Genomic DNA, 26,425 nt, shown 5'->3' on the forward strand with positions numbered 1-26,425 from the left:
GGGCACTGGGTTCTTCCCGAGATCCCTTGACAATGCGGGAAAGTGTCTTCACAAAGGAAGAGGATCCCTGAAATGTGGACTGTCCTCCCCTCTCTTGCTCATCTGAAGAAGGGGCCCGTGGGTCACACCGATGTGGAGAGGTGCTCTCGGCGAGGGCGAGGGCTCAGTGATGGCCGGGCAGCTGCAGCAGACCCACCTGTCTGGAGTCACCCTGCACAAGGAGCAGGCCCCCTGCCCCCGGCCCTGCACTCACTCCCCACCCCAAGCAGCTGGTGGCATCCTAAACTGATGTGCTAAACTGTTTCTGAAGGAGAAAGCCTCAGATACCCCTAGTCAAGCGCCCTTGTTAGAACGAGCCTATATTCTTAACACTCCCTATATTCTTAACACTCCGGCTGTTTCTGGGCCACAAGGGAGATAACAGTTTCCCAAGGCCCTAGACTGAAACAAAAGGGCAAGTTATTCTCCAGGCCTTGGATCGGCTCAGAGCTTAAGGGAGGCCAAAAGACTCTAAAGCAGAAGCTTCTATGGAAGACCAAAGCCCCACAGGTCTCACTGGAAATATAGGGTGTGAGTCATATTTATCAACATGCAGGGGCCCTCCAGGAACAGAACATCCAGGGAAACAAAGGGGAATCCTCTGTCCTCAGCCTGGGGCTTGATTAGAAACACAAAGACTCAATGTAGCTTTAGAAGCAGCTACATAAGGACCCTGGATCCTAACTGAGCCTAAGTTTGCTAAATTTCTCCAAAAGGGTGTTTCTGTCCACCTTTGCACTTCTATAAAATTTGGGGGGGAAATCTGGTGGAACTATTTTCAGCATTTTTCACTCTTGAATCAGTTTTCATACAGGTTTCAGTGCCTGCTTTCCTTTAGGGCCTTAAAAAAAAATGGTTCCAAACCCCCCCCTCCTCGCCTCCTCCCCCCACCCCTGCCCTATCAACAGAACAGGTAAAGGAAGGCAAGGAGAGAACTGGGGAATTGGGGAGAAGAGAGGAGGAAAGGAGGCAGGGTGGGTATAGTGTGAGTAGAGGAGGCAGAAAAAGCGTTCATTAAGACACTGGAAATACCCATGGCGCCCTGGAGTACGCCCTTGACCGATTCTACAGAATGGGAAAAAAATAAATCAAACCCTAAAGGCCAGCTTCCCCCCCACCGTACCATTCAGAAAGGTCTCCTGGTCTGGAATGAAGAAGGCTCCTGCGCACATGGCCCCCAACAGCAGGAGTTTACAGAACCAAAAGCTGGAGAGGGAAGAGAAAACAAAACTCAAACACCGCACCGGAAATGTATTTAAATGATATTCCAGGACGGACAAAGGCCCTCTGAGAGGGAATGTGTGCCGAGTCAGGATTCCGCCGGCCAATGTTCTCTCCAAATGGAGGGGAAGTAATTAAGTGACTGGGAGCTGCCGTCCCCCCTAATTAGACAGCCTCTGCCGGTGCCACACGCCCTGGAGAGGCAGAAACCACAGGCAGAGAGCAGGTCTCAGCAGCAGAAATGGACGCCGTCTACACTGCAGTCCTCACTCGGACACTGTGGGGCCACCAAGCGGATTCACAATCCTGTTTAGGGTCCCTTTTCCCGACCTCAGTCTCAACTGGAGAAAAGCAGCTAGAGCAGGCTTCCCAGGGTCCCCGCGGTGGTGCTGGAACAACGACCCAACACACACACACACACACACACACACACACACACACACACACACACACACACACACACACACACACACACACACACACACACACACACACACACACACACACACACACACACACACACACACACACACACACACACACAGTGCCCTGGAATTTCTGTTTTGCTCACTTTATAGAAGGTCGATTTCCAGGGGGTGCTGAGTGACCCCCCCCTCCTCCCTGGGCCGGGGCCACTGCTGTTGGGGAAGGTGCTTACTTACCCGTTGTGAATATGGGCCCGGCAGCTTCTGCTGTTGTTGATCTGGAAGGTGAGGAGGCAGAACAAGAAGAAGAAGCAGGCCATGCCGAAGCAGACGCTGTACACGGCAGAGTAGCCCACCAGCTTCTCACAGTTGTCGCCCGCCTTGATGCTTTTGCAGATGTCTTCAAAAAAGGGAATCTGAGTTTGGAAAAGACGGCACACTCTGTTATGACATGCTCCGTGAGAAGGGGGTTGGGGAGGGGCAGTTGGGCCTCCCCCACCCCAGCCTACCAGCCCAAATCCCAGGGAGAGAGCACCAGGCTCCCAGGGGCTTCACTCCCATTCTCAAATAAAACTCTCAATTCTTAGCTTTTACTCACCCTGAGGAATCACAAAAATTCAGCATCAGAATGTTTTTATAAATCATACTTAAGCAAAAAACCCCAGATGCTTTCGATACATGTATTTCTCTTGAAATGCATAAACATAAAGAATACAGAGTAAGCTACTTCCTTTACTCCCAAACCAAGACCCCAGTCCCCACCTCCAGAGAGTTAACTTGGCTGCAGGTAGGAAGCCAAGTGAGACCCTGGCAATGTGGATTAGAAAAACTTACTCCCCAGATCTCTAAACCAAACCAGCCCTAAGTCATCAATGAGGCCTCTGAGATGCAGAAAAGAGGGTCAGGAACAGGGCTGGAGGGCTGGAGTGACAGGTCAGCAGGTAAGACCCTTGCCTTGCTCGTGGTTAACCTGAGTTAAATCCCCAGCATCCCATATGGTCCCCCAAGCCCCATCAAGAATGACCTCATGAGCACAGAGCCAGGAGTAAGACCTGAGCACTTCTGGGTATAGCCCCCAAACAAAAATACAAAATAAAAATTTAAAAAAGAGCCTGGTGGGCCCCTGAGAGGCAGAATCAAAGGTTGAGGAAAGAACATGGAGAGATGATAGAGTGGGTATTGCCTTGCATGCTGGAAAACCTGGATTTGGTCCCCAGGACCACACGTGTCCCCCATAAACCCACCAGAAGTGATCCCTGGGCATAAAGTCACACTAGATGTGGCCAGCCCAAAAAAAGGAACATGGAAGAGACTCTCAGAAGTCCCCAGCTCTCCCACCTGATAAAACTTGACAACAGAGTGTCTACCTAGAAAGCCCCGAGTGGGAGAGTCGGGGAGAAGCAGTGAAACTGTCTAAGTGACTTCTGCAGAAGCGGGCCAGGCACTTCCCCCAGCGGGCCGGGGCTGGCATCGCTCCTTCTCTAGTAGAGGTGTTCGCGTTCCCTCCCGCTTTCTCTCCTTGCCTTTTCATAGTTCCCAAACAAAGATATTTTAGTTCGAGATTCCTCTTTCTGAAACCCCTTTCTGCGAGGACAGGTGATAACCCTGGGCGTAGGCCAGGACCATCTTTCTCCTGCTCGGAGCAGCTCCTCACCTCAGCCCCAGACCCCTGTCCCGTCTCCCGAGGCTCCCTGATTGTGCCTGCTCTGGGAATGCTCTTCTGCAATGAGAGCGGAGCTTGCGCCAGGGAGAGATGGGCCCGGTGCTCTGCATGGCCCTCCCCAGGCAGTTCTCCATAGACTGCCCCGGTGGAAGGGGAGAGAGAGACTGTGTGTGAAACTTACAGCAAAGAGGAAAGTGCAGAGGACAAGCACCAAGGGCAGTGGGGTGGGCTCGGTTCTGGGGAGCACACCTGAGAGGACAAAGACCCAAACTGAAAGAACAGAGTGTAGAGGGCAGCTGGGACCCCTGCGGGGCTCTCCGGGCTGCAAACAGCTTCCCAGCAGCCCGAGGACTAGACACGGGGCACGGGAAGTGGCCCATGCAGGCAAGGAGAGGAGGTAGTGTTTGTGGCTGTGGCGGAACATGCTGGAACTCAGTTACTGAGGGCCCGGGAGACGGTTCACCCGGCAGAGCATAGGGCTTGCAGGTGACTTTGGTCCCCGAGTTTGAATCCCTAGTGACATATGCTTCCCCCCATTACCCTATCCCCCTTAGTGTGGACACGATGGCCCCAGCACTGCTCGGTGTGGCTCCTATTTCTAAAAATCAATACTGGGGCCGGGGCTAGGTCAGATGTCAGGCACGCTTGCCATGCATAGCCTGGGGCCTGCATCTGAGCCCCAGCATCACACAGCCCCCTGACTGCCCCGAGCATCACCAGGTCCAACTACTGAGACCTCCTGGACCTATTCAGCCGAGTAGCACGAGTGACTCCTAGCCCCCCATGCAATGCTTGGTGTAGGATACCATTGGTTTGTCCTTTCTCCCTTGCCACAGAGTTTGGGCTTATCTGGTAATAATCTCTAAACAATTCTAGACTACATTGGTATGTCCTGCTCTCCTTTCCACTAGGAGCTTAGGAATATCAGTCACACCCATCAAATTGCTCCCGAGTCACTCCCACTCCTTTGTCTATCTGTAACCACTTCTACCAGTTTATCAGCTCTTCCCTTAATCAGAGACTGTTAATTTGTAAGGTCAGAACTTGCTAGGACAGTGAACTTGTATCGTAAGTTAATATTGCCTTTCTCCACTCCTTATGTCTTTTGAATAGTTTACTTTAAAGCAATATCCTTTGTGTATGGACAAAGACAGTTGTTAATATGCTTTTGTAACATGGGATTTAATTGGCTTCAAATATTATTCACTCTCGGGCATCTGTTTTCTCGACTTAAGCCTCAGCAGCCCTTACTTCCTCACACCCCAAAAGCAGGGTCCTGACGAGGGATGGAACGGACCCAGGGCAAGCGGTGAGTTATGTGCTACCCTGGCATCGAGATGGGCCGGCCAAAGTGCCTAATGCTTAACTATAAGTTAAGAGCTTGGTCATGGACATGTCATGATCCAAAAGCAACGACGAGACTAGGGCCCTGCTAGGGATAGGAAAGACTAATCTGGCCTGAGCACTGTAGTCTGAAATCGAGATGACCCCAGGAAAGCAATTCTATAAGCTTAATGCATCTCTTGCTATGTATATTAGTCATACACAAAATGACTAATATTATGAATATTATGAATACTTATATGTTAGTTGGACAAGGAGAGGAGAGGAGAAACACACCGATGGGATTCCGCTCTTGGGCGGGTGTCCTGCTGAAAGAGAATCTGTCCTAGAAGAAGCATCCCCTGAGGGAAAGAATTTTACCCCTATTGGTTGTAACCACACCTATGTGTAAGCCCCAACCCCTCATTCTGAGGGATTTAACTACGCTGTGAGAGTGGGCTGGAGTCCAGTCCCGGGGCCAGTCCCGGTGCCAGATCTGGGCCAGGGCCAGTCCCAGGGCGAGTCCCAGGGCCAGATCTGGAGAAGCTAGATGCACATCCAGATCCAGAGGTGAAGGAGAATGAAGTAGGATGGGGGGAGGAAGAAGCAGGAGGAGAATCAGAGGAGAATGGAGACGGGAATAGAATAAACTGCAATTGAGACCAACCAGCTTGGCTCTGTTCCTTTCTTCGCCTGCCTCATCATCGCCATCAATCTCCCCGTGATGGGGGAAGCGGCTGGAGACTACCGAACGCAGGCGGTGGGAGAGACAGAGAGCCACTGCCCTGTGCCCTGTGCCCGGTGCGGTGAAGTGCTCCCCTCTTCGCCTCTCTTTTTCTTTTTTGTGTTTTTACACAACTGGCGTCCCTGGGTGGGCACGAACCACCAACCTTTCGGTGTTTTTACACAGCCTGGGAGGCCCCCCATGTCCAGACAAGAGGAAGGTTTCAGGACCAGGTAACAAGGAGCTGCAAATGGCCTTGAGTGTGTGAAAGTTCTACTCAGGGCAGAAGTGTACCCCCTCCTTCCTGCGGCCGCTTTCCTCTACAGACCTTACTGCGCTCTAATCCTCACCACACCACCCCCCATCTCCTCTCCCCATCTGGGGGTGCTACCTCAAGTTGCCCCGCCCCACACTGACACACCGGAACTGTGGTCCTTTCAGTCACCTCTGGCTCCCAGCCACAACCCATTTTCCTCCTCCTGAGGCGCCACACCAATGCCCTGAGCCTCCATTTTATCAGCCCCTCCCCCAGTCCTTTCCACTGGTCACTCCCAGAGGCCCTGGGTGTTTTCCAAGACCGACTGCCTGTGGCTGTCTGTCGCCGTCCACAATCAACACAGGCGGAGGAGCCCCTGATCCGGAGATCCAGGCCTGCCTTCCACCCTGTGGGCCACTTACTCAGCTGCGCCTTCAGTGACCAGTATTTTTAGGCCAAGAACCTTCACGTGGAACAAGCTGGCTGGACTAGGCCAAAGGAATCTGCTCTGATTAAATATTTGCTGTTCCAAGCTTCATCCCAGTTTTAGAAAAAGAAAACACAACTCAACAGCCACGTCGTCCACGCTGTGAGGTGGCAGGGACAGGCTGCCAGGGGCGCTGCCTCTGGAGGCTGACATCGGGCGTTCAAGGACACACAGTGAGTGGGCAGGGGGCTCCCCCTGACCCTGAGGGCACCCAGACTCCAAGCCACAACCGACCCTTGAGTTCATGTGGACTTCCAACCCTTTCTCTACCAACCACTCAGCTTCCCTCCCTGTGCCATCCACCCTGTGAAGGGTCCCCTGAGCTCGTCAGCGCGTCTTTAGGAAGTCCTCGCCATGAGGAAACTTCCTTTGTGCTGAGTGTGTAGAAAGAATATAGGGGGGTGGAGTCAGGCACATCACATGACCCATTGACGGTGGGTGGATTCTGGTTTAAACATGGGAGGGAGGAGCACCCTGGGAAGGTAGCAGATGAGCTATGGACTTTACCAAGAGAAGGATCTACTACAGGTACCTTCAGTAAGGTGGGCCCTTCCTGGCACATTCACGTGTGTGACTGTGGTCTAGAAAAATAGCACCCGCCTACCTGCCTCTGAGAAAGAAACGCAGTCACCACCCAAAAGGAAGTCTATCCAAACTCCCAAGTCATGGAAGACATGTGCAACCCAGCAGCATGCGTGTGATGTTCAAAGAGGAGGGAACCAGAGGAGAAGCCACCAAATTAGGTGGCTCCACAGGACAACTGCTCCCCTAGCCCAGCTCCTAACTCAAGCAATTGTCCATGGAAACATCAGAAGGGATGAACAAACAACCCAAAGGCATGAGTCTGTGTGCCAGAAGCCCAGATGCGCAGATGCAGGGGAAAGTCTGGGGGCGGAGGGGTGGGGCGGATGGAGAGGAGGCTGTATTTCCATGAAACATGATAAAGAGCATGAGAAAATGAAGCCCATTAGCAAAGCTGACTCTCACACTTCATTTGCTCAAATGACAAGAGCACTGCAGGAAACTCTGAAGCAGAGAAAAAAAAAAAAACAGCATGGGGCATGAGCAACACAAGAAAACAAGAAGAACCAGATCTGCAACTGCTGGCTAAGATTCCTTACTTAAAAATGAATCTCTGAACCATGCACCTCACTGATGTTCCCCCCACCTGCAAACCTTGCCGGAGAGTTTATGTGTCTCTGTGGACAAATTGGACGGTCCACGACAGGGACCTACTAACCACCAAGAGGCGAAGTGTCACATAGATGGCCCCCAGGTCAGCCCCCAGCCCCATGGCTACAAAGACACTTTTTTTTTTTTTTTTGGTAAATGATTTGGTAAATCATTCAGGTCCCTTTCAAGAGAAGTGTCTTGGTGGAAAAAAACAAAAACAAAAACAGTCACAAGCAGGGCTCACTTCCCTTTCGTGGGTTTCTATACATCTTTATGTGAAAAGTCTCCCTTGCGCCATTGTCCATCAAAGAGGAACTTAAACTCCATGGTCTGGTGCTGTGTGATCCTCCCAGCTCTGAAATCAGTAAGGCCATGGCTTTCCCCACCCCCAGCCCCAAACTCACTCAACACTCAAGAGCATACGGGGCACAGAAGGACCCCGTCATTCATGTCATTCATGGCTCCAAACACCTGGACGACCAACCACAAATGTGGCCACAGAACTAGTGTTTCTGTCAGACTTTAACAAGTCAGCTTTCAGATGCAAACAAGACAACTCCGGGCCTGCCGGATGACTAAGGAGGACAGCACGAAAGGTTCTGCCACACCAGGGGTCGGAGGTGAGCTCCCAGCAGCCTCTAACTCCCAGAGAACTATGCAGCAGCAGACAAACAAGCACTCCCGGGAAAATGCCGGCTCATTCGAGAGACAGAGCAGGGGGCTTGGAGAGCAGGAAGGTGGGGCAGGTCCGGGTGCTGCTTTGTTGGGCCGTCTGAGGAGAGGTGACACATCCTGGGACCTGGTTCCCAGCCTGGCAGCTGCTCCAATGGCAAGCAGAGGATACGGATCTCTGAAGAGTGGTTTCAGGGCGGGGCGGGGGGGGGGGGCAGAAGTGTACTTAATAACAGGCTGCTCTGGCGGTGACTGTATCAAAGGGGACGTGTGGGCAGAGCGCTGGGCCAGGGCAGGGCACTCCAGAAAGCAAGCGAGACAAGAGATAAGGTGACGGTGGGGTGAGAGCTCCAGCCTGGCCTGTGTGAGGCCTTGAATTAAGGCCCATCCTGGCACTGCCAAGAAATGAAAGAAGATAAGGCACCTGGAGATAAATGACAAGAGGGGCATGCAATGGAAATGACTAGACTCGAGCAGGAGAGAGGTGTGGGGAGGCTTAATGGGCTGGCCCATTGCAGGGCACTACCCATTGGAGGGCCAGCCCCTATTGGGGGGTGGGGTTAAGCAGGAGGTCAGGGTGCAGGTTTGGGCCCGCAGAGAATGCCGCGAGGCCTTTTACCCATGCTTTGAGAACTCCAACCGGCAGATCTGAGAGCTGAAGGATTGTTCTAAAAGTTATTCATTGACAATTACACAAGCAACACACAGTTGGGCCATTGACGTGGCACATTTTAAATTTTAATGGATACCATCTGATTCTCTCCTACTCCAAGGGAGGGGGACAGGGTTTGAAAGACAAGGACAGAGCAAGAGAGCAACGGCGGCGCAGATGGGACACACATCTGGGAGCCAGGGAGTCTGTGCCACCCTCCACCCGTCAGCTCCGCAGTGTCTGAGGGGCTGTGCCCATCAGCACAGGCCCCCAAATCAAGGTGGGTGTTGTGGGAATGAGACCTCGAGTCCAAGAAACAAAGCGACACCTCACCCTGGAGCACCCGAGAGGGCACGGGAGGCCACTCCCATGCAACACAGTTCTCTGAGCACTGAGCCAGGGACTGTGGTGGTCCCCGGCCCCACTCAGCCAGAGCAGCACCACGTCCATGGATGCTGGCACCAAACCACCAGCCCGGCTGGCCGAGCACTCACAGGAGCGGTCTCACATCTTCACCTACGAGCAATAAAAAGCCAAATGACAAGTTTTAAAACCTGGTTTTACTTGAACACATGGTCTGTCCTTTTCCACCCCCTCCTGGGGCCTGAGGGAGCCCTGGGGGGTCTCTCTTGAGCACAGAGACACTCCGAGAGTTCCCATACCCAGAGCCCGGCTGTCTCAGGCAGAGCTCCTCCTTGGGCCACCTGCCGGGGGGAGATGTGCTTGGAGCCTCCATGACTCCCCAATCCAATGAGGCACGTCGGAACCTAGTGGTGACACATCAAGTGCAGAGTGAGTTGGGTACAGTCCCCAAGTCTCTGGTAAGTCGCAATTCAAGCCCTGTGGAGAAGCACCGGTGTAAGCAGTCACCTGAGACTGCTTTCATTGCATTCTATATGTGTGTGTGTGTGTGTGTGTGTGTGTGTGTGCATGTGCACACGTGCATGTCAAAGATACAGGCTCGACCCCGGGCACCGCCCAGTCCCCTGAGCGGCACGGGGAGCAACCCCCAATACTGAGCCCCCAGGCTCTGCTGGGTGGGTGTGCTCCCCTCACCCCAAACCAACAACCAGCATGAAGGGGCTGGAGAGTAGCTCAGCAATAGAGAACGTGTCTCAAGCGAGTTAGGTCCTGGGTTCCACCCCCAGCACCTCTACAACCAAAGGAACCAGCCAGAAGTTTGGCATTCCTTCACAGAATTACACTATGTTTCGGCTCCATCACAAAACTACACGGGCGTTCCAGCATAGGTCTCGCCTTTCCGGCCACTAGCTCCACCTCCCTCTGCAGGCATTCTTCTAGGACTGGTGGGGGACCCAGCAGAGAACAAGAAAACCAGAACGTCATGCTAGCTGAGAGGGAACTTTTCCTGCTGCGATGGAAAAGGAACTCGTCCTACACGGACCAGTGAGTGCCACTTCAGAATTCATCATCAGCCCCAGCCTTCCACACTGGCACCTGCCCATGGCCTGGTTATAACAAAGGCAGAAGGAACACCAATGGTTCTCTTCTTTCTTTTCCTTAGTATAGGGGCGGAGCAGGGCATCCCTGGCGGTGCTCAGGGCTTACTCTGCATTCAGCGATCACTCCTGATTGGGCTCTGAGGATCATAAGGGGTACGAGTCGAACCTGGAAAGGCCGTGTGCAAGGCAAGAAACTTAGCCCCAGTACTATCTCTCCTGTCCCCAAGCCGGTGGTTTTCAGCTTTTGGACACCAGTCTTTGGGCAGACCGGCAGCAGCCCACAGACGGGCAATGGATGCATGCTGCTCCACCTGTGGCTATTTCAGTCATTGTCACAGTTCATTCTGACTATTCATGGTTGTTTTCTTCTTAGGGACATGAAAATCTAGCCAAAAAAAAGGTCAGCCTCCACCACACCCACTAACCTCAAGAATCTGAGAGCCCCTCTTTATTCATCTCTGCTCCTGAGACGGAGCAATGCACCTGCTCGTGCCACGCTGAGAACCAGGCCCGGGCAGACGGTCAGGCTCCTGATGCAGGATCTTCCTCACTTCACACTGGGCCTGGCACTGCGAAGACCCCAGTAGTGGTAAGACTGGGGTATCCACATAAACATTTTCTTCTGCCCATTCTTCCCAAACATCTTGGTTTGGTTTATTAATGGAGGGAGTGGTTGGGTCACATCTGGTAGTGCTTCGGGACTACTCCCAGCTCTGCTGGAGGGGCGGGGGGTGGTCGCTCCCAGTGGTGCTGTGGTGGGATTATTCATGAGATCAAACCCAGGTCCTCCCATGAGTAAAACATGCTGCTTGGAGGCTGGAGAGATAATAGGGTGCTTGCCTTGTACTTAGCCAACCGGGGTTTGATCCCCAGCATCCTCTGAAGTACTCAAGCACCACCAGGAGTAATACCAGAGCGCAGAGCTAGGTGTGGTCCGACCTCAAAAAAATTGTGTTCAGCTCTTTCAGCTATCTCTCAGGCCCCAAATTGCAGATTAGTTTTGCCTATGCATCATTCACATTTCAAAAAGGCCAAGTTTAAAAAAAAAATCATACACAGTTCAATATGAACACACCCCACTAAATTTCCTGCTGTGTTATTCTTCCCTAGTGGACCAGATAGCGGTTCACACTGAGTTAATTTCAATATACACAAGAACTCTGGTGCCCTCGGGACAAAATCTATGTTCACCACTGAAGACTCCCTCTTAGAGAGAAGAAGGCATGCAATGCTCATGCCTGACTCACACCAAGGCCAGCCAGGTGGGTCCACGCCAACAAGCTTCTGTCTATGTAAATAAAGTTTTATTGGAATGCGGCCCACTCCTTTGCTGGCACATTGTTCTGGTTGCTTTTGCTCTCCAAGGGCAGAGTTAAAGAGTTGCTAGAGAGTAGAAGATTCTCAAAGCTAAAAATGTTTGCTCAGTGCCTGCTCTTTACAGGAAGGTCCCCTTACCCCCATCCCATCCCTGGCCAGCCCGGAGAAGGCTGAGGGACTGTGCAGAACCCCCAAAGTAGAAATTAGCATCTCAAAGGCACATGACAGCTGGTGATGACTTACTCAGCAGACCAGAAGCCAGAGGAGCAGCAGGAAGCAAAGCAGCTCCTGGGTTGGCCCTGGCACACGCACGCACACACACATAAACACACACACACACACACACACACACACACACACACACACAATGTTGTCTTGCCTTCTGGTCTCTAGTCAGGAGGGATCACTGCTGTCCCTAAACAGAACCCAGGCTCTAAGATGTGTGTGCTGGGTGATCTCCTGTATGACACTTTCGGAGCAGCAAATTCAATGTTTTAATTTACCTGTCAGCAAAAAACAAACAACCAAACAAAAAACCAAAGAGCTTTTGGAGGAGTGGCAGGGACACAGAGCTGTAGGCTCAAGGCTCAGTGGGTCAGAAGCCCTCAAGAGCTCTAGCAGGAAAAAAGTTCTCACATCTGCCTTGCAAACACAAATAACAGCCCATGGAAGCAAAAATAATCCCCACACTGATGAATGTGGGCGTGCTGAGGGATAATTTTAGAATGACTCGAGATGGTGGAAACAGTCTCTCCCCAGTGTAACGTCCAACCCCACCTCCACCACCCCAGCTGGGCCCACCAAGCCCCACCCTGCTCCCAGGTTGGGGCAGAGAGAAAGGCTGATTCTAATGTGAGTGACCCCAAAGTACACCGCAATGTGGACACAGGACAGGGGATAGGGACACACAGGTCACCACTCCCTTTACTGAGACTCAAACCACAACCCTGGGTCCCCACAGTCCTGAGCTAGGGGCTCTTTCAGTACATTTGCCAACTCCTGCCTTTTCCCCCACCCGAGACCAACCATGTGTGACACACGTAGGCCCCCTGCACCAGCAGGGTCCTTGGCATCTGTGTCGGAAAGAAGGAAAGTGGGTTGGTAGATTACATGATTGGAAAATATATTTTTTTTCTTTTTTTTTTTTAAAGCATGACTCCTATTTTGAGGGGTTCAGGAAGGCCACATGTGGCCATGCTCAGGGTTGACTCCTGACTCTGGGGATCACAGCCAGTGAAAGAACATGTGCAGTGCAGAGGGTCAAACACAGCAGGCAACACATGCACACATGCGTCTTAACCTCTGGATTATCGCTGAGACCCACCTAAGAGTACTGTAACCCTGTAATCACGCTTTTTTGTTTTAATTTGGGGGCCAGGAACTCGCCAAGCAGTGCTGAAGGCTGCGTGCTGTGTGGGCCAGGGGACACGCAAGCCTGGGGGTCCAACAGTGCTGGGGATGGAACGCATGGCCTCACACACGGCAGGCCTGAGGCCCCACCCTTCCCAGGACACCGCTAAGAAGAGCACCAAGACTCAACTACTCACAGTAGCTGTCCCTGCAGCATCTAGAGTCCCTGCCTCTGAGCTGAGCTTGTGCTGTGCCTGGCTATCCCAACGCGGCCTGAGTTTATACTCCCAGAACTGCTCCACTCCATGGGCAAACTCTGTCTGTCCTACTTACTGCAGAGAGCTTCAGGCCCTGGTTGCAAACAACTGGTTAACAAATTTTTTTTTAATTGAGATTTTCTAATCTTTATTATTTTTTTTATTTATTTTTTTAAATTTTATTGAATCACCATGAGATAGTTACAAGCTTTCATGTTTGGGTTACAATCTCACAATGATCAAACACCCATTCCTCCACCAGTGCACATTCCCCACCACCAATCTCCTGGGTATACCCCCCCCCTTTCCCACCTTCCCCCTGCCTCCATGGCAGACAATATTCCCCATACTCTATCTCTACTTTTGGGCATTATAGCTTGCAACACAGACATTGAGAGGTCATCATGTTTGGTCCATTATCTACTTTCAGCATGCATTTCCCATCCCAACTGGTTCCTCCAGCCATCATTTTCTAGTGATCCCTTCTCTATTCCAAACAGATGTTTTTGATGGTGACAAGAGGGAGGTGGAGTGGGGTGCTGCAAGGATTAGAGAAACTTCAGTTCTCCCTGCTGCCCCCCCACCTCCCACAGCCAGACCAGTTCTGAAACAGGGGGTCCTGTTCACCTCCAAGGCCTCCCCGCCAAATTCAAGCTAACTGATCTTCCAGACCGAAGATGGTAAGAATTGTTCCTTGCTCCTGACAAGTTCATTTTTACCGGAGCAAGATCAAACCTCTCTGCCTTTGGTTCAGACTCAAAGAAGACTCAACAGGGTCCCTTGGTTCCTTTTTGCCTGCAGCATAGAACAGCCTCTGGCCTTCCTCTGGGAGAGGCCAGAATACTGAGGAGCTGAGAGGCTTCTTCCCAGGCGGGGTATGTCCAGATGGAACTCAGACTAAGGATAAAACTGGGCATGTGCAGCCAGGAGTCAACTTGGGAGTAGGGGGTGGGCTGGAATTTAAGGGGTGGGTCTGCAGGCCAGCTCCCCAAGGGCAACTCTCATCAGGCCAAACTGAGAATCTTCCCTCAATTGCTTGGCCAAGGACTACAGGCCCAAAGGCCCAAACCCACCCATACTCAACCTCAGCAGTGTGCCCAGGGAGACACATACATGCCACACATAAGCTACACCCACACAGTGAACTCAGCCCAGCCAGAGAGAGAAGACTACTAAAAACCACCCCATCTGGTGGGATCAAAAGCAAAGAACTCCAGAGTCAAAACACAAAATCAGCAATGTGTGAGTGTGCTTTTAATTTTTCTGTTAATTTAACACTTGTTATAACACAGAAACAAACAAACAAAAAAAGTCAGCTAAGAACAAAGAAATCTGTCTACTGGGGCATCAGTGCTCCGGAAGCCCCCGAGGCGGGGGCTCAGGTACTCAGTTCTCCTGTCCTGGGCTGGGGAAGAGCAAAGTTAGAGAGGAGCCCCCCTTCTCAGCGCCAGCCTGAATACCGAGCATTCTGTCCTGGGACGAACCCGCTACACAGTGTTTACTTTACAAGACGCTTACACCAAACACAAGTTAAAGGCAGGCTCTACTTCATCTGCAAGGCCACGGAATGAATCAATACTAGGCCTGTGCTTGCTCCCGTTTTCTACTTCAACAGACGCTCCTTGAGGCCCCTGTTTGTGGTTACAGCAGCAGGGCGAGAGTTGAGGAAAAAGTCTGCTTTGAAAGCTTATGAGGGCCCAAGTGAGGTTAGGCACCAGGAAGAAGGACACGTTAGCGAAGGTGGCCCCTGCATTTCTGTGCAGGAAGAATTGCATCTCACTCCTGCCTGGTGAGACCCCGTAAGCCCCTTCCTGCTTACTCCTCATATCTGGGTCTTTGTGTTTCCACACAAAAGCAGAGTCCTGGTGGTGCAATGCCGGGTTACCAGAGGGTGGCTGAGTTACAGATAGGGAAGGGCCTCTAGACCCCAGCCTGGGGCTGTGCACACAGCACTTGGGGGCTCCACACTGTTCCCCAAAATGGGTGGGTTAAGAAAATCTGATAATACGGCAGGTATTGAGTGCCTTGAGTGCAGCCTGGCCAAATTTAATCCCCCGTGCCACATATGGTCTCGGGAGCCTCACCAGGAGTGGTCCCTGAGCACCACTAGGTGTGCCCCAAACCAAAAATAATTAGAAGGGGAAAAAAAGAAAATAAAGAAAAACCCTCCTGTGTTTGGGCTGGAAAAACAGGACAGAATGCAGAGCATTTGCCTTGCACGTAGCTGACCCAGATTCAATCCCAGGCATCCCACATGGTCCCCTGAGCCCCACCAGGTGTAATTCCTGAGTAGAGAAGCCAAAGGGAGCCCTGAGAGTAAAGCCAAGTGTGGCCCAAAAATCAGAAAAGAGAAAAGAGACGAAAACCCTCCTGTGCGATGTGACATCAATAGCCCTTTCTGAAACTAGGATTTAAGCTATTTGAGGAGCTGAACATCCAAATCTACCCCCTGCCTCCATACTGGGGAAGGGGGGAGAGGTGAGGGAACTAGAATATAAGCGTGGTTCGTGTAAGCCAACAGGCAGGGTTTCCCGGGGCCTGCCAGGTGCTACGCAGGCTGGATCTTCCTAAAGGTAGCAAGCCACAATGAAATATGAAAGAATAAAATATCCCACTGGCCAAACAAGGGCCTGCGTGGGGGCCCAGTGACACTCCTGCTCTAGGAAGATTCTCAGAGTTGGACACAGACCACCTGAAATCCCTGGCCGTCCCAGGAGGGAAGCTGGGGCTCCAACTTTCTTTTTTCAAGTCCAGAAAGAAGAAACGTTCTGGGGCTGCTTCTGAGGAAAGGCCGCCCAGAGCCCGGTCACAGCAACTCCAGGAGAGCCGACCCGGGCAGGCTTGGGGGCCTGGCAGGGAGAACCAAGGCTCCCACCCCGAGGAGCGGAGAGTCCCTCTGTCACTGCTCCCTCAAAGAAAGGGACCCGGAATCTGCCAGCAGCCGGTGGGTGACATCAAAAGGTTTCCCAAAGAGATCAAGCAGGAGAACCAAGAGAAAACAATCCTTCTACAACAATGCAGGAACCAAAGGGCCTGCTATCAGCAACAGAGATCTTACAGCCTTCCCCTTCCATACAAGGACCAATTCTTCACAGCTTCAATTTAAACCAGACTTCAACAACAGGGTCTGCTGCGGAGAAAGACAAATCCTGTATAATTTCACTTATCTGGAATCTAAAATACTAAACAAACACAACAAGGGCCGGGGTAGGAGTGAGGCGGTGTGGAGCAGGCGGGGCAAGGCCCTGGGTTATGGGTCCGGGCGACACACGGGCCCTGGGCTTCGTGCCCACCCCAGCACAGCTGAGTGTGGTTCCTCCCCCAATATAAATAAGCAAAACCCACAGATACAGCCTTTTCCAAAGGGGGCAATACTGGCCCCCCACACCCCACTGGAATAATTGGGGGTGGAGGGGGAATGCGGTTACAGCCTCAGGGTGCATCTTGGGGGACATCCTTGGTTCCCTTGAAGGTAGATTGAAGGGGGGCACAATTTATTTTTTTTAATCCTGAAAAAGTTGCTGTAGACCAAATAAGTTTGCGGCCCTTGGGATGCAGAGACCAGCATTAGGGATCACTAGAGGGGAAAGGGTGATAGTGAATGAGTTGAGGGACTATTATAGATTAGGATCCAAGGAGGAAGGGAAGGGGAGGGTGGGAGGGAGGGAGGAAAGAGGAGCATCACAGGGGGTAAGAAACAGCCCTGAACACTAAGACATGGTACAGCAAATTCTCCCCATCCCCACCCCCAGAAGCATATGCTTATTCTCAGCAAGAGGCTGCAGGAGGGGCCTTCCACCAGGGAGGAACTTCCACCAGGGGCGCTAGATGGGGAAGGGAAGTCCGGCATTCACAGGAGCACAGAGCCTCACTAACCTGAGGAGCAGGGCTGGAGCGATAGCACAGCAGGTAGGGCGTTTGCCTTGCACGCGGCTGACCCGGGTTCGATTCCCAGCATCCCATATGGTTTCCGAGCACTGCCAGGAATTACTCCTGAGTGCATGAGCCAGGAGTAACCCCTGGGCATTGCCGGGTTGGAGCATGCCAGCTGCCCGATGAAGAGCACTAAACAGCACAGAGAGACTGACTCCGGGAAGCAGTGGAAGATAGAAGACAGGTCCTAAAGCCTCCCTGGGGCACCCGTTTCTCTTTGACCCATTCTGTACCTCAGAGGGTCCGTGCAGTAAAAACCACCATGCTGAGCTCTGTAACCGAGACTCCTGACTGGCTTCTTTCCTTCACGAAGACCAAGACCCCAGGCGCCATGAGGTCCCTGCTTCCCTTCTTCCCTAACCTATACCTATATCAAGAGGTACAGGTTCCCCGGTGCCACACGGGCCCTGGGCTTTTATTTTATAAGTCCCGGGAAGGGAAAGCAGACAGACTCCTCGCAGGCAAATCTGAACAGCTGCTAAGAATAGACAGGAGGTACACATGGTGAAAACCGCCTCACACGGCGTGCAAGTATCAAACCATTATGTTGAACAACTGAAATAAATATAATATTGTATGCAATTATACAAAAAGTTTTTTAAAATTCAACAGAAGTTTGCCACAATGTAAAAGATGTGCTTGGTTCTTCAAAAAAATAAAAATGTTTAATGAAGAAGCAATGCTTCGATTAGTCTCAGGCACAACCCGCCACCCATCTCTAATTAGCAGAGACCATGGGCCAGGCAGACAAAGAAAAAAACGGATCCAACATGATTCAGACTAGGTTCTACTGGGGGCTGGCACACTGAGCACCAGGGGAGGAAGGCCAGCGCTCAGAGGTCACCCAGGCCCCTGTCCTTCCTTCTCCAGCGCAAGCTTAGCTGTGAGACCCCAGTTCCCCAGGGAAGAAGGTCCTTCTCCCTCCCCACATGTCTGTGAGGGTTCTCAGCATGCCCAGGGGCTAAGTGCCATCCTCGGGCTCCAAACACTGATGTTAGTTCTGGATTTAGTGATGCACATCAGGAGGTTTAAATCAAACTCTCGCTGGGTTTTTTTTTTTTTTGAGTGGGAGGGTGGTGGAAGTATTTAACTCTGAAATGGATTTTTAACCCCCCCGGCATTGGGTATCTCAAGACATGTTCCTGTTTAAGTTACGTGGTAAAGGGCAAGAATGACCCACGGTAAGCGGCTCCTGCCAGTGGAGATGAGAGACAGCCCTGGAGGAGGACAGAGACAGAGCCGGCTCCCCAGGACGGCCCGGCCCCCCAGCACGCAGAGCCTTCTCACTGAGCCCAAGTTTTCATCTCGTGGGAAAGAGGAGTTTCTCAAGTGAGAAGAGGTTTGGTCCAGCACCTCCTTGCAGGTAGGAAAAAAGGAAAGTGGGGTGGCGGATTCCACGACTGGAAAATATATAATTTTTTTTCTTTTTTTTTTTAAAGCATGACTCTGATTTGGAGGGGTTAAGGGAAGGCCACACGTGGCCATGCTCGGGATTGACTCCTGACTTTGGGTTTGGGGATCACGGCCAATGAAAGAACGTGTGCAGTGCAGAGGGTCAAACGGCAGGCAACGCATCGCCTTAACCTCTGGATTATTGCTAAAACCCACCTCCGAGTACTTTAACCCTGTAATCAGGCTTTTTTGTTTTACTTTGGGGGCCAGGAGCTGTTGGCCTGCCTGTTGGCTTACATGAACCATGTTTATTTTCTAGTTCCCTCCCCCACCCCCCTTCAAAGGCAAAAACAGGCTACATTTGACACCACCCTAAAGCCTAGGAAAATGGAAAGCGGGCTTGGGGCACTTGACCTGATGTTCTGAACCCACAACCAGAGTCCCATCCACGGTGCACGAAGGCGACAATGCCAGGTGAGCGGCAATAACGCACTCCCGTCCAGGCCCCTACGAGCAAGCACAACGTTCTCCTCTTCCCATCCACCCTCCACATTTCCGCAGGCCAGCAAAGAGCGGGCGGGGGGGCGGGGACCCCAGCGGGAGCCCAGCAAGTGCCCACAAGGGGACCTTTCAGCACAGGCCCTCAGCACCGCCTGAGGATGAGGTCAGCCTCTGTTCTATAGGCCTCGAACAAGCTGACTTTGTGACCAGCTGGCGGGCTCCCTGGGAACCCCTAAAGATAGAAAAGGATTGGTTTCGCCCACAGGGTTCTCATTCCCAATGCAGGAAGCCCAGCCAAACCATTTCTAAATAAGTACATTCAGGGGCCAGGCACAGACCCACTCAGAGGAGCCTCTGTGAGGCTCGGGGCTGCCTCCTCCCTGCCGACCCTCCTCCCCCTGCTCTGACCTTAAGGCACACAGCACACACATGCCACTGCCAGGCTCACCTCCCCACAGCGCCCCGTGCCCACGATCACCTCCCACGCAAGCCTCCACAGTGGATTCCCATTTGCTGTCGGACCACAGTCAAACGTCTCGGCTGGGCACTGAGATTCCTGCAAGATCTGGTCACTTTCCCTGCCCGTGGCCTTCCCCTTCCCCCAGGAGATTCCTCTGAGTTCTTTTTTCCGTTCTCTCCACCTACACAGCCTAGTAGCGAGGAAAATACTCAGCCAAATGTCAACTCCTACCACGTCGGAGTTGGCTATGGGGACCTGGAGGATCAGCGCTGGGCCCTCCAGCCTCCCCAACGGCAAGGCCGCAGAGTTGAAAGGCCCCAGAGCCAGCCACTGCCAAGGGAGCTGAACAGAAGATTTCCTTGGCACGAGTCTCTTCTGGCCACCCTGTAGCTGGGTATATGTGAGCCTCACAAAGATGGGGTGCTGTTGGATAGTAACCCTAAATGTTTTAGTCTTCATCAGTGAACTGCCCCTTTTCCTCCTCTCAGGGAAGCTTACAGTGCTCTTGTGAGCATCCCTTATCCCCTGAGTTTAATTTTAACCTTTCCTTTGTGTCTTAGCCCTCATTGTTCCAGTTCATTACATCAGTCTTGATTACTTATAAGCCAAAACTTTCTGGTAATTCTAGACTTTGTATTTGTAGTGCTTCATATTTTAGTGCTGTGTATTTGTACCTGCTTTTCTATTTTTTTGGGGGGGTCACACCCAGCGGTGCACAGGGGTCACTGGCTCTGCACTCAGGAATCACTCCTGGCAGTGCTCGGGGGACCATATGGGATGGGATGCTGGGAATCGAACCTGGGTCGGCCACATGCAAGGCAAATGCCATACCCGCTGTGCCATCACTCCAGCCCCTGCTTTTCTATTTGCCCTATGGCCTTTCCATATTTTACTACAGAGCAATGCTGTTCTTTGCTTAAACACAAAAAGACCGTTAATGCTGTGCTCCTAATATTTGGGAGTTGACTGAGTGAGATATATCTACTCCTGGGCATCCATAATAATTTCTTGACTCAGGCTTCGGTTGCTGCAATTCCTAATATCCCAGTAGGGAGGTCCCACCATGGGACTGGGATGGACCTGGGGTGAGTGGCAAAGCTACCCCGTCATCAAAGTGGGACAGTTGAAAGCATAAATGCATGGTCTTGATACAAGCTATTATGACTGAAGAGACAGGACCCCCATGGGGGAGGACAAGATGAACTGGCCTGAGGACTTAGGGCAAAAAGCCTTGCTTGCTCTCAGAGAACTAAGGGCCCAAGAGAACTAAGTTTGGGATTTTTATCTCTTACTGTGTTTATCCAAACAACTGCGAGTATTGATAAGAAGTAGACCCAATAGTTTGATTAATTGTTTGACTTAATTGATATATAGGACTAGAGGGAAAGAGCAAAGATGTTCCTGGGAGACAGTGTGTCTCCTTGAGTTAATATTCCCCAGAGAATTGCCTCTGCTGGAATGTTTTACCTCTGCAAACGATCAATCACAACCTCTGACCCCTTCAGATGTGCTATAAGTATGCAAGCAGCTCTGCATTAAGTGGGTCATTTCCACCATCAGTCTGTGGTCCCCTGTCTCTTTGTTTCTCTGCTGGGGAGGCCTGGGGAGGATGGGGAGGCACATGTATCACAGCACCCCCACACTTTGTGAACTCACAGGGTGCCGCCCCCAGTAAGCACCACACTAAAAAGCAGTGGGAGCAGCATAGCCAGGAAGCACGGGTCCCAGTGAGCATTTGGACCTTAATTTCCATGCCTGAGCTCAAGAGCACCCCAGCTGGAGAGCTCAGTGAGCCCCAAACCTGTGTGCACAGCTCTGCAGCCTGACGGAGGAACCCCATCGAGCACCAGCGCCAGGCGGGTGTGTGAGCCATAGCAGCAATAAGCAAGGATGGGAAGGGAACAAAGAGGAAAAAGAAAGAGTTGGGGTGAGGGGCATGGAACACACATGACTCAGCACCTCCATCACCCACGTATTGGGCAGGGATAATGACAGGGGCGGACAGCAGTGATGGCCGGAGGGCACACAAGGAAGATGCTGAGAACAAACCTGGCACCCTGTGTCACCGGCTACCTGCTGGGCATCTAAATACTTATCACACACATCATCTCCTCCAGGAAGACCCCCAGCCACAACAGTCAATGCCTTTGCTCCTTAAATGTCCTATGACTGTCAGAAGGCACAGGGACTGGCTGGAGATGTTCACAATTGCATCTGGGAAGCAGGCCACTTACATGGTCATCAGATTTAGTAAAGGAGTAACTCGGGGCCTGTGTGTGTGATGCCAGGGACTGAACCTGGGGCCTCACACATGTGAGAGGGCCACAGCTTTAGCCCCTCAACTATTTAACTCATGATGAAAGTCACTTCTTAAAATACAGTCCTGTGGCCTCCAGCTTATCTGTAGCTCAGTTAGCAATATTTCTGCTAGGTTCAAGAGCAAGTTATCAAGAATCTGTAGTTTGTATTTTACTCCTTATCAAGGCGTCATTTCACAGATTTAAGCTTCACTAAACTTTCAAGTTGAAAAGACAAACAGGGCCGGAGTAATAGCACAGCCACAGCGGGTAGGGCATTTGCTTTGCACAAGGCCAACACAGGTCAATCCCCAGCATCCATATGGTTCCCCAAGCACCACCAGGAATAATTCCTGAGTGCAGAGCCAGGAGTAACCCCTGTGCATCGCCAGGTGTGACCCAAAAGGCAAATAAATAAAAGCCCCTACAAACCCTCCCCTTTTCTCAGTGTACTCTGGGTGATCAAGAGGTCTACTGTGGGATAAAGAAGAAAATTCTAGTAAAATGAGCCATGGGTATCTCCATCAGCAACACATGCTGCTGCCTCTGCACAGACCGCACAAGAAGTGGTAGAAGTTCCATTCCTGATCCCTAGAACCACACGCCCTGCAAGTGGCATGTCCACAAAAGGAGAGATCCCCCTAAAGTCCACTCATTAACTGTGGGATTATCCAAGCTGCACCGTCTCTCTCTGAGGCTGAAAGTATATGCTTGAACGGCTGCTACTCGGCAGCTCTAGTCACAGCAAAAGTTTCTGCAGTGCACAAGAAGCTTGGGCTGAAACAGAAAGCGACCGAAAGCGACCCCACTGAGAGGGCGAGACTAGTCACTTGTATAGACATCTGAGAGAGAGCTAATATGGGAGGTACTCAAACTCAACCACCGCAACAAAACAAGCCTTTAAAAAAAATAATAAATCGGGAAAGCAAGGAACAGAAACTTCTTCAAACATGTCACAGGGATGGCCAACAGCCCTCAGCAGCACTGAGTATGAGGGATATGCAAATCAAAATAACTGCAGCACCAGGGAGAAGAACATAAATCATCTCAGATACATCGTATCAGAAACAAGCACTGGCAGGGATGCAGAGAAAAACCAACCCTCATTCACCACTGTGGGAGTATCATCTGGTTTAGCCTCCATGGGAAATGGTGAAAATTTTGAGACATCTTGGCATCTATCCCAAGGGTATAAAATAGATATATATATACATCTGTGTTCACTGCAACACCATCTACAATAGCCAAGATCTGAGAAAAACTCAAATGTCCACAGATGGACAAGTGGATCAAGGTATCACAGTCATGCATACAGGATAGAGTACTACACTCAGCTGTAAGAAGAGATGAACTCTTGCCTTTTGCCACAATGTGGAGAAAACGAGAGGGATTACTTGACCCCGGGTCAAGTAAAGTCAGAAACAGAAGGACAAAGGTGGGATGATCTCACTCACATGTGTTCAATAAGGAAACAAAGCACAGGACTGCACAGTGTCCAATGGAAACAGACATTGTTTGGGCTCCGGCAACAGAACTGAGGCTATGGAATGGGGTGGAACAGAAATGGCTCGACAATAATGACAGAGGAGGGCCTTAGCCACTTCGGTGGTGCTGGTGGTGGTAGTACAGCAATTTTGTACACCAAGATTATACCATCAACACTAGGACCAGAGAGACAGTTCAGGAGGTAGGGTGCTTGCCTTGCATGCAGCTGACCCAGTTTGACCCCTGCACCCACATGCTCCCCTGAGCATAGAAACAGAAGCCCTGAGCATCACATCCAACCCCCCAGCCTCCCCACCAAAAAAGTTAACACAATTGTAACCATATTCCCTCAAAAACAAAATATTATAAAGACTGTTGCTGAGATACTAAGAGTTGTTGTTATGATAAAGGAGAAGTGTGGGCGCCAGAGTGCTGGTACAGCAGGGAGGGCACTTGCCTTGCACCTGGCCTAGCTGGGTTTCATTTCCAGTACCACATAAGGTCCCCAATGCCCTGCCAGGAATGATCCCTGAGCACAGAATCAGGAGTAAGCCCCAAGAATAGCTAGGTGTCGACATGCCCTACCACCATATACACACACAGTCTCTAAGACTACACACTGGATTACGAACTGTAAAGGGGAGATCAAAAGGGAGGATTAAGTTTAGTTTCCTAGAAGTGTTTTATTGTTGTTGTTTGTTTTTTGTTTTGTTTTGTTTCAGCTGATTTAACTCTGCCATTCCATAAAGTATACTGAACTTCCTGCAAAAGCCAGAAAGCCCATCACAGATTGCAAATAGGAACAACGGGCCGGAGACCTAAAGGAGGTGGCTAAAGATGACAAACTGCTTCATGAAATCGCTTCTTTCCTCACTTCTATAACAATGCTTGCTTTGCTGCACTTGTGTGGACTTACGGACGCTAGGATGTGGCTCTAGTGAGCTAAACTAATTCTTCAGGTGTTTACGAGACTGACCGGACACCAGGTTGTGGTTTTCCCTAATAAAAACCAGTGCTTCTGCTGTAAGGCCGCTGCCCTTGCCTCACAGGACAGCCCGCCAGCTGGTGTCAACAAAGACACCCCCAAATTCTAATTTTGGGGGGGGTCTCCAGTCTTTTGATCACAACTCCACAATGGAACAGCGGCAAACAAGGCAAAGCAAAAACCACATAACCCAGATACAAGCCTTCTCCAGGGAAAGCAGCAGGCTGCATCCATACAGGCCCGGCCCACCTGCTTGGCAGGAGATCTCTCTTCAGAGACTTCAGGAAGGTTCAGGAAGGTTTCAGGAGAGGCAGCACACCCTAGATCTGTGTGTCTGTCAGCGCATCACCTAGCCTGCACATTTTCTGCTCCCCCTCGTCAGACATTGAGGCAAGAAAAAGTGAAGGACGCAGACTTACGTGCTCCCGCATCTCCTTAGCCACGGTCTCGGACATCATGATGCAGCAGAGGATGACGACCAGGATGAAATACAGCGCATACATGAAGCGGGTGCCCCGGGACTGCCGGATCTTGGGGCAGCAGCCGCAGCAGAGGGAGCAGCCTGCAGTCCCACAGCAGCAGGCCAGCTGGGAGAAAGGAAGAAGAGAACCAAGGTCAGCCTCTTGGCTCCACTGCCGGACAAGCCCAGGAACCCAGCCTTCTGCAGTCCGACCCTGCAGGCCACCTACCATTCTCCTGGGGCATCCTGCTCCCAGGCCAGAGGGGAGCTGGTCAGTGCTGGGAACAAAGCTTTTGTCAGAACTGGTCTGAGACTGTGCTGAGTGACTCGCACACATGCATCATGGCTTGGGAGATGCTCCGTAATTAAACAGGAAAGGCAGAGTTCCACCTGGAGCACTGTAATCACTACTCGCACACCAAACAAAAGAGCTCTGGGATCAGCTGAGAGCAAGAGGAGAGACCAAGAACTGGGGAGCGTGGAGGGGGGAGATGGAAGGGGAATGGGAGAACAAACTGAGATGGGAAGAAAGAGGAAAACACAAAAGTGGGCCCAAGAAAGGGACTTGCCCCAACTCCAGGAGCCTAGATATGAAATGGCCCGGAAACCCCGTGCCTCGCAGGGTTGAGGAAACGATGCATGTTTGCATCCATCCGTCTCTGCAGGAAGTAAAAGTGTGTAGCTTGAAGCTCAAAAGGAATTGGTACCTCTGGCACACTTACTGTTTACCAGAGTTACACCCACGGGGTGAGCTTTCAGGTAGTGAATGCAGCAGGACTAGGCTTCGTTGGTCAGTGCGATTAGACTAAATCTACGATTATCACCTCAAATGGGGATTCTGCTGACAGGTGTGGGTCCAGTGTGATTGCTTTTCTTTTTAAAGCATCTACTTGGGGGCTGGACAGTTAGCTCAATAATAAGTTGAGTGTATGCTTTGCAGGAGGCCCAGGTTTGAACCCCGGCACCACATGGTCCCTCAAGCACCATCCAGAGCAAGCCCAGGGCACAGAGCTGAAAGCAGCCCTGGGACACACCAGGTATTAAGTCCCCAACCCCCCCCCCCATCCACTCATCAACCTTATCAACTGGAACAAATGCACTCGCATGAGGGAGAGCTGATATTGGGGCGACTGTGTACATGTAGGGTATATGTGTCTTCCTCTCAAGTTTGTTAGGAACCTAAAACAGCTCTTTAAAGATAGTTTTAAAAATCAAATGAACAAGAACCAGAAAGGATGGCACAGGGCTTAGAGTGCCTTAAGTTCATTTGATCTTAAGTTCAAATCCCCAGTGTCCTACATGGTCCCTCTACATGGTCTGGGCAGGAGTGGCCTCTGAGCACTGATGGAATTAGCAAAAAAAAAAAAAAAAAAAGAAACAAACAAAAATGAGAAAAATACTATGACTCAAGAAATGGATGCTGAGTCAATAACATATAGTAATAACATAAAAAACTCTACAAAGAGCTTGGCAACCCTATACCGCAAATTCAGGAGCACCTCCGGACTCGAATTGGGGCCAACAACACCAGGGAGCCGGAAGGAGGAGGTGCAGGCAGCACACCTTCTCCAGATGGAGCCCTGGCGACACTGAGCAGCAACTAACACAGCTCCGGGATTCGGGACTGGGACACATCCGAGCCACTCGGCCGCTAACGTGGCCGCGAGACCTTTTCTAAAACCTGAAAACATACAATCTTTTAATGGAAAACTAATTATCAAATGCTTCCTTAATAGGGTTATCTTGTTTGGGGGTATAACTCCCACAACAATAGTGAGTTTTGTGTTGAAATATGGAACGTAATCAAGGTGAAGAGAAAATGAAGTGAAATTCATCAGTTATACAGTTGGGGTGGGGGGCGAGGGGTATACCAGGGATTTTGGTGGTGGA

At 51.2% G+C, this 26,425-nt stretch overlaps 1 protein-coding gene across 1 annotated transcript in view; it reads right to left on the minus strand.

Moving 5' to 3' along the window:
- Window positions 1–26,425, minus strand: part of SERINC5 (serine incorporator 5) — a 105,534-nt gene that overhangs the window by 32,278 nt on the left and 46,831 nt on the right. Inside the window, 3 exon segments of the mRNA XM_055126568.1 lie at window positions 1,163–1,245; window positions 1,923–2,101; window positions 24,495–24,662. Of these exon segments, the coding sequence (XP_054982543.1) occupies window positions 1,163–1,245; window positions 1,923–2,101; window positions 24,495–24,662 (430 nt within the window).

Source organism: Sorex araneus, chromosome 1 (genome assembly GCF_027595985.1).
Source record: "Sorex araneus isolate mSorAra2 chromosome 1, mSorAra2.pri, whole genome shotgun sequence".
In the NCBI taxonomy this organism is placed as follows: domain Eukaryota; kingdom Metazoa; phylum Chordata; class Mammalia; order Eulipotyphla; family Soricidae; genus Sorex; species Sorex araneus.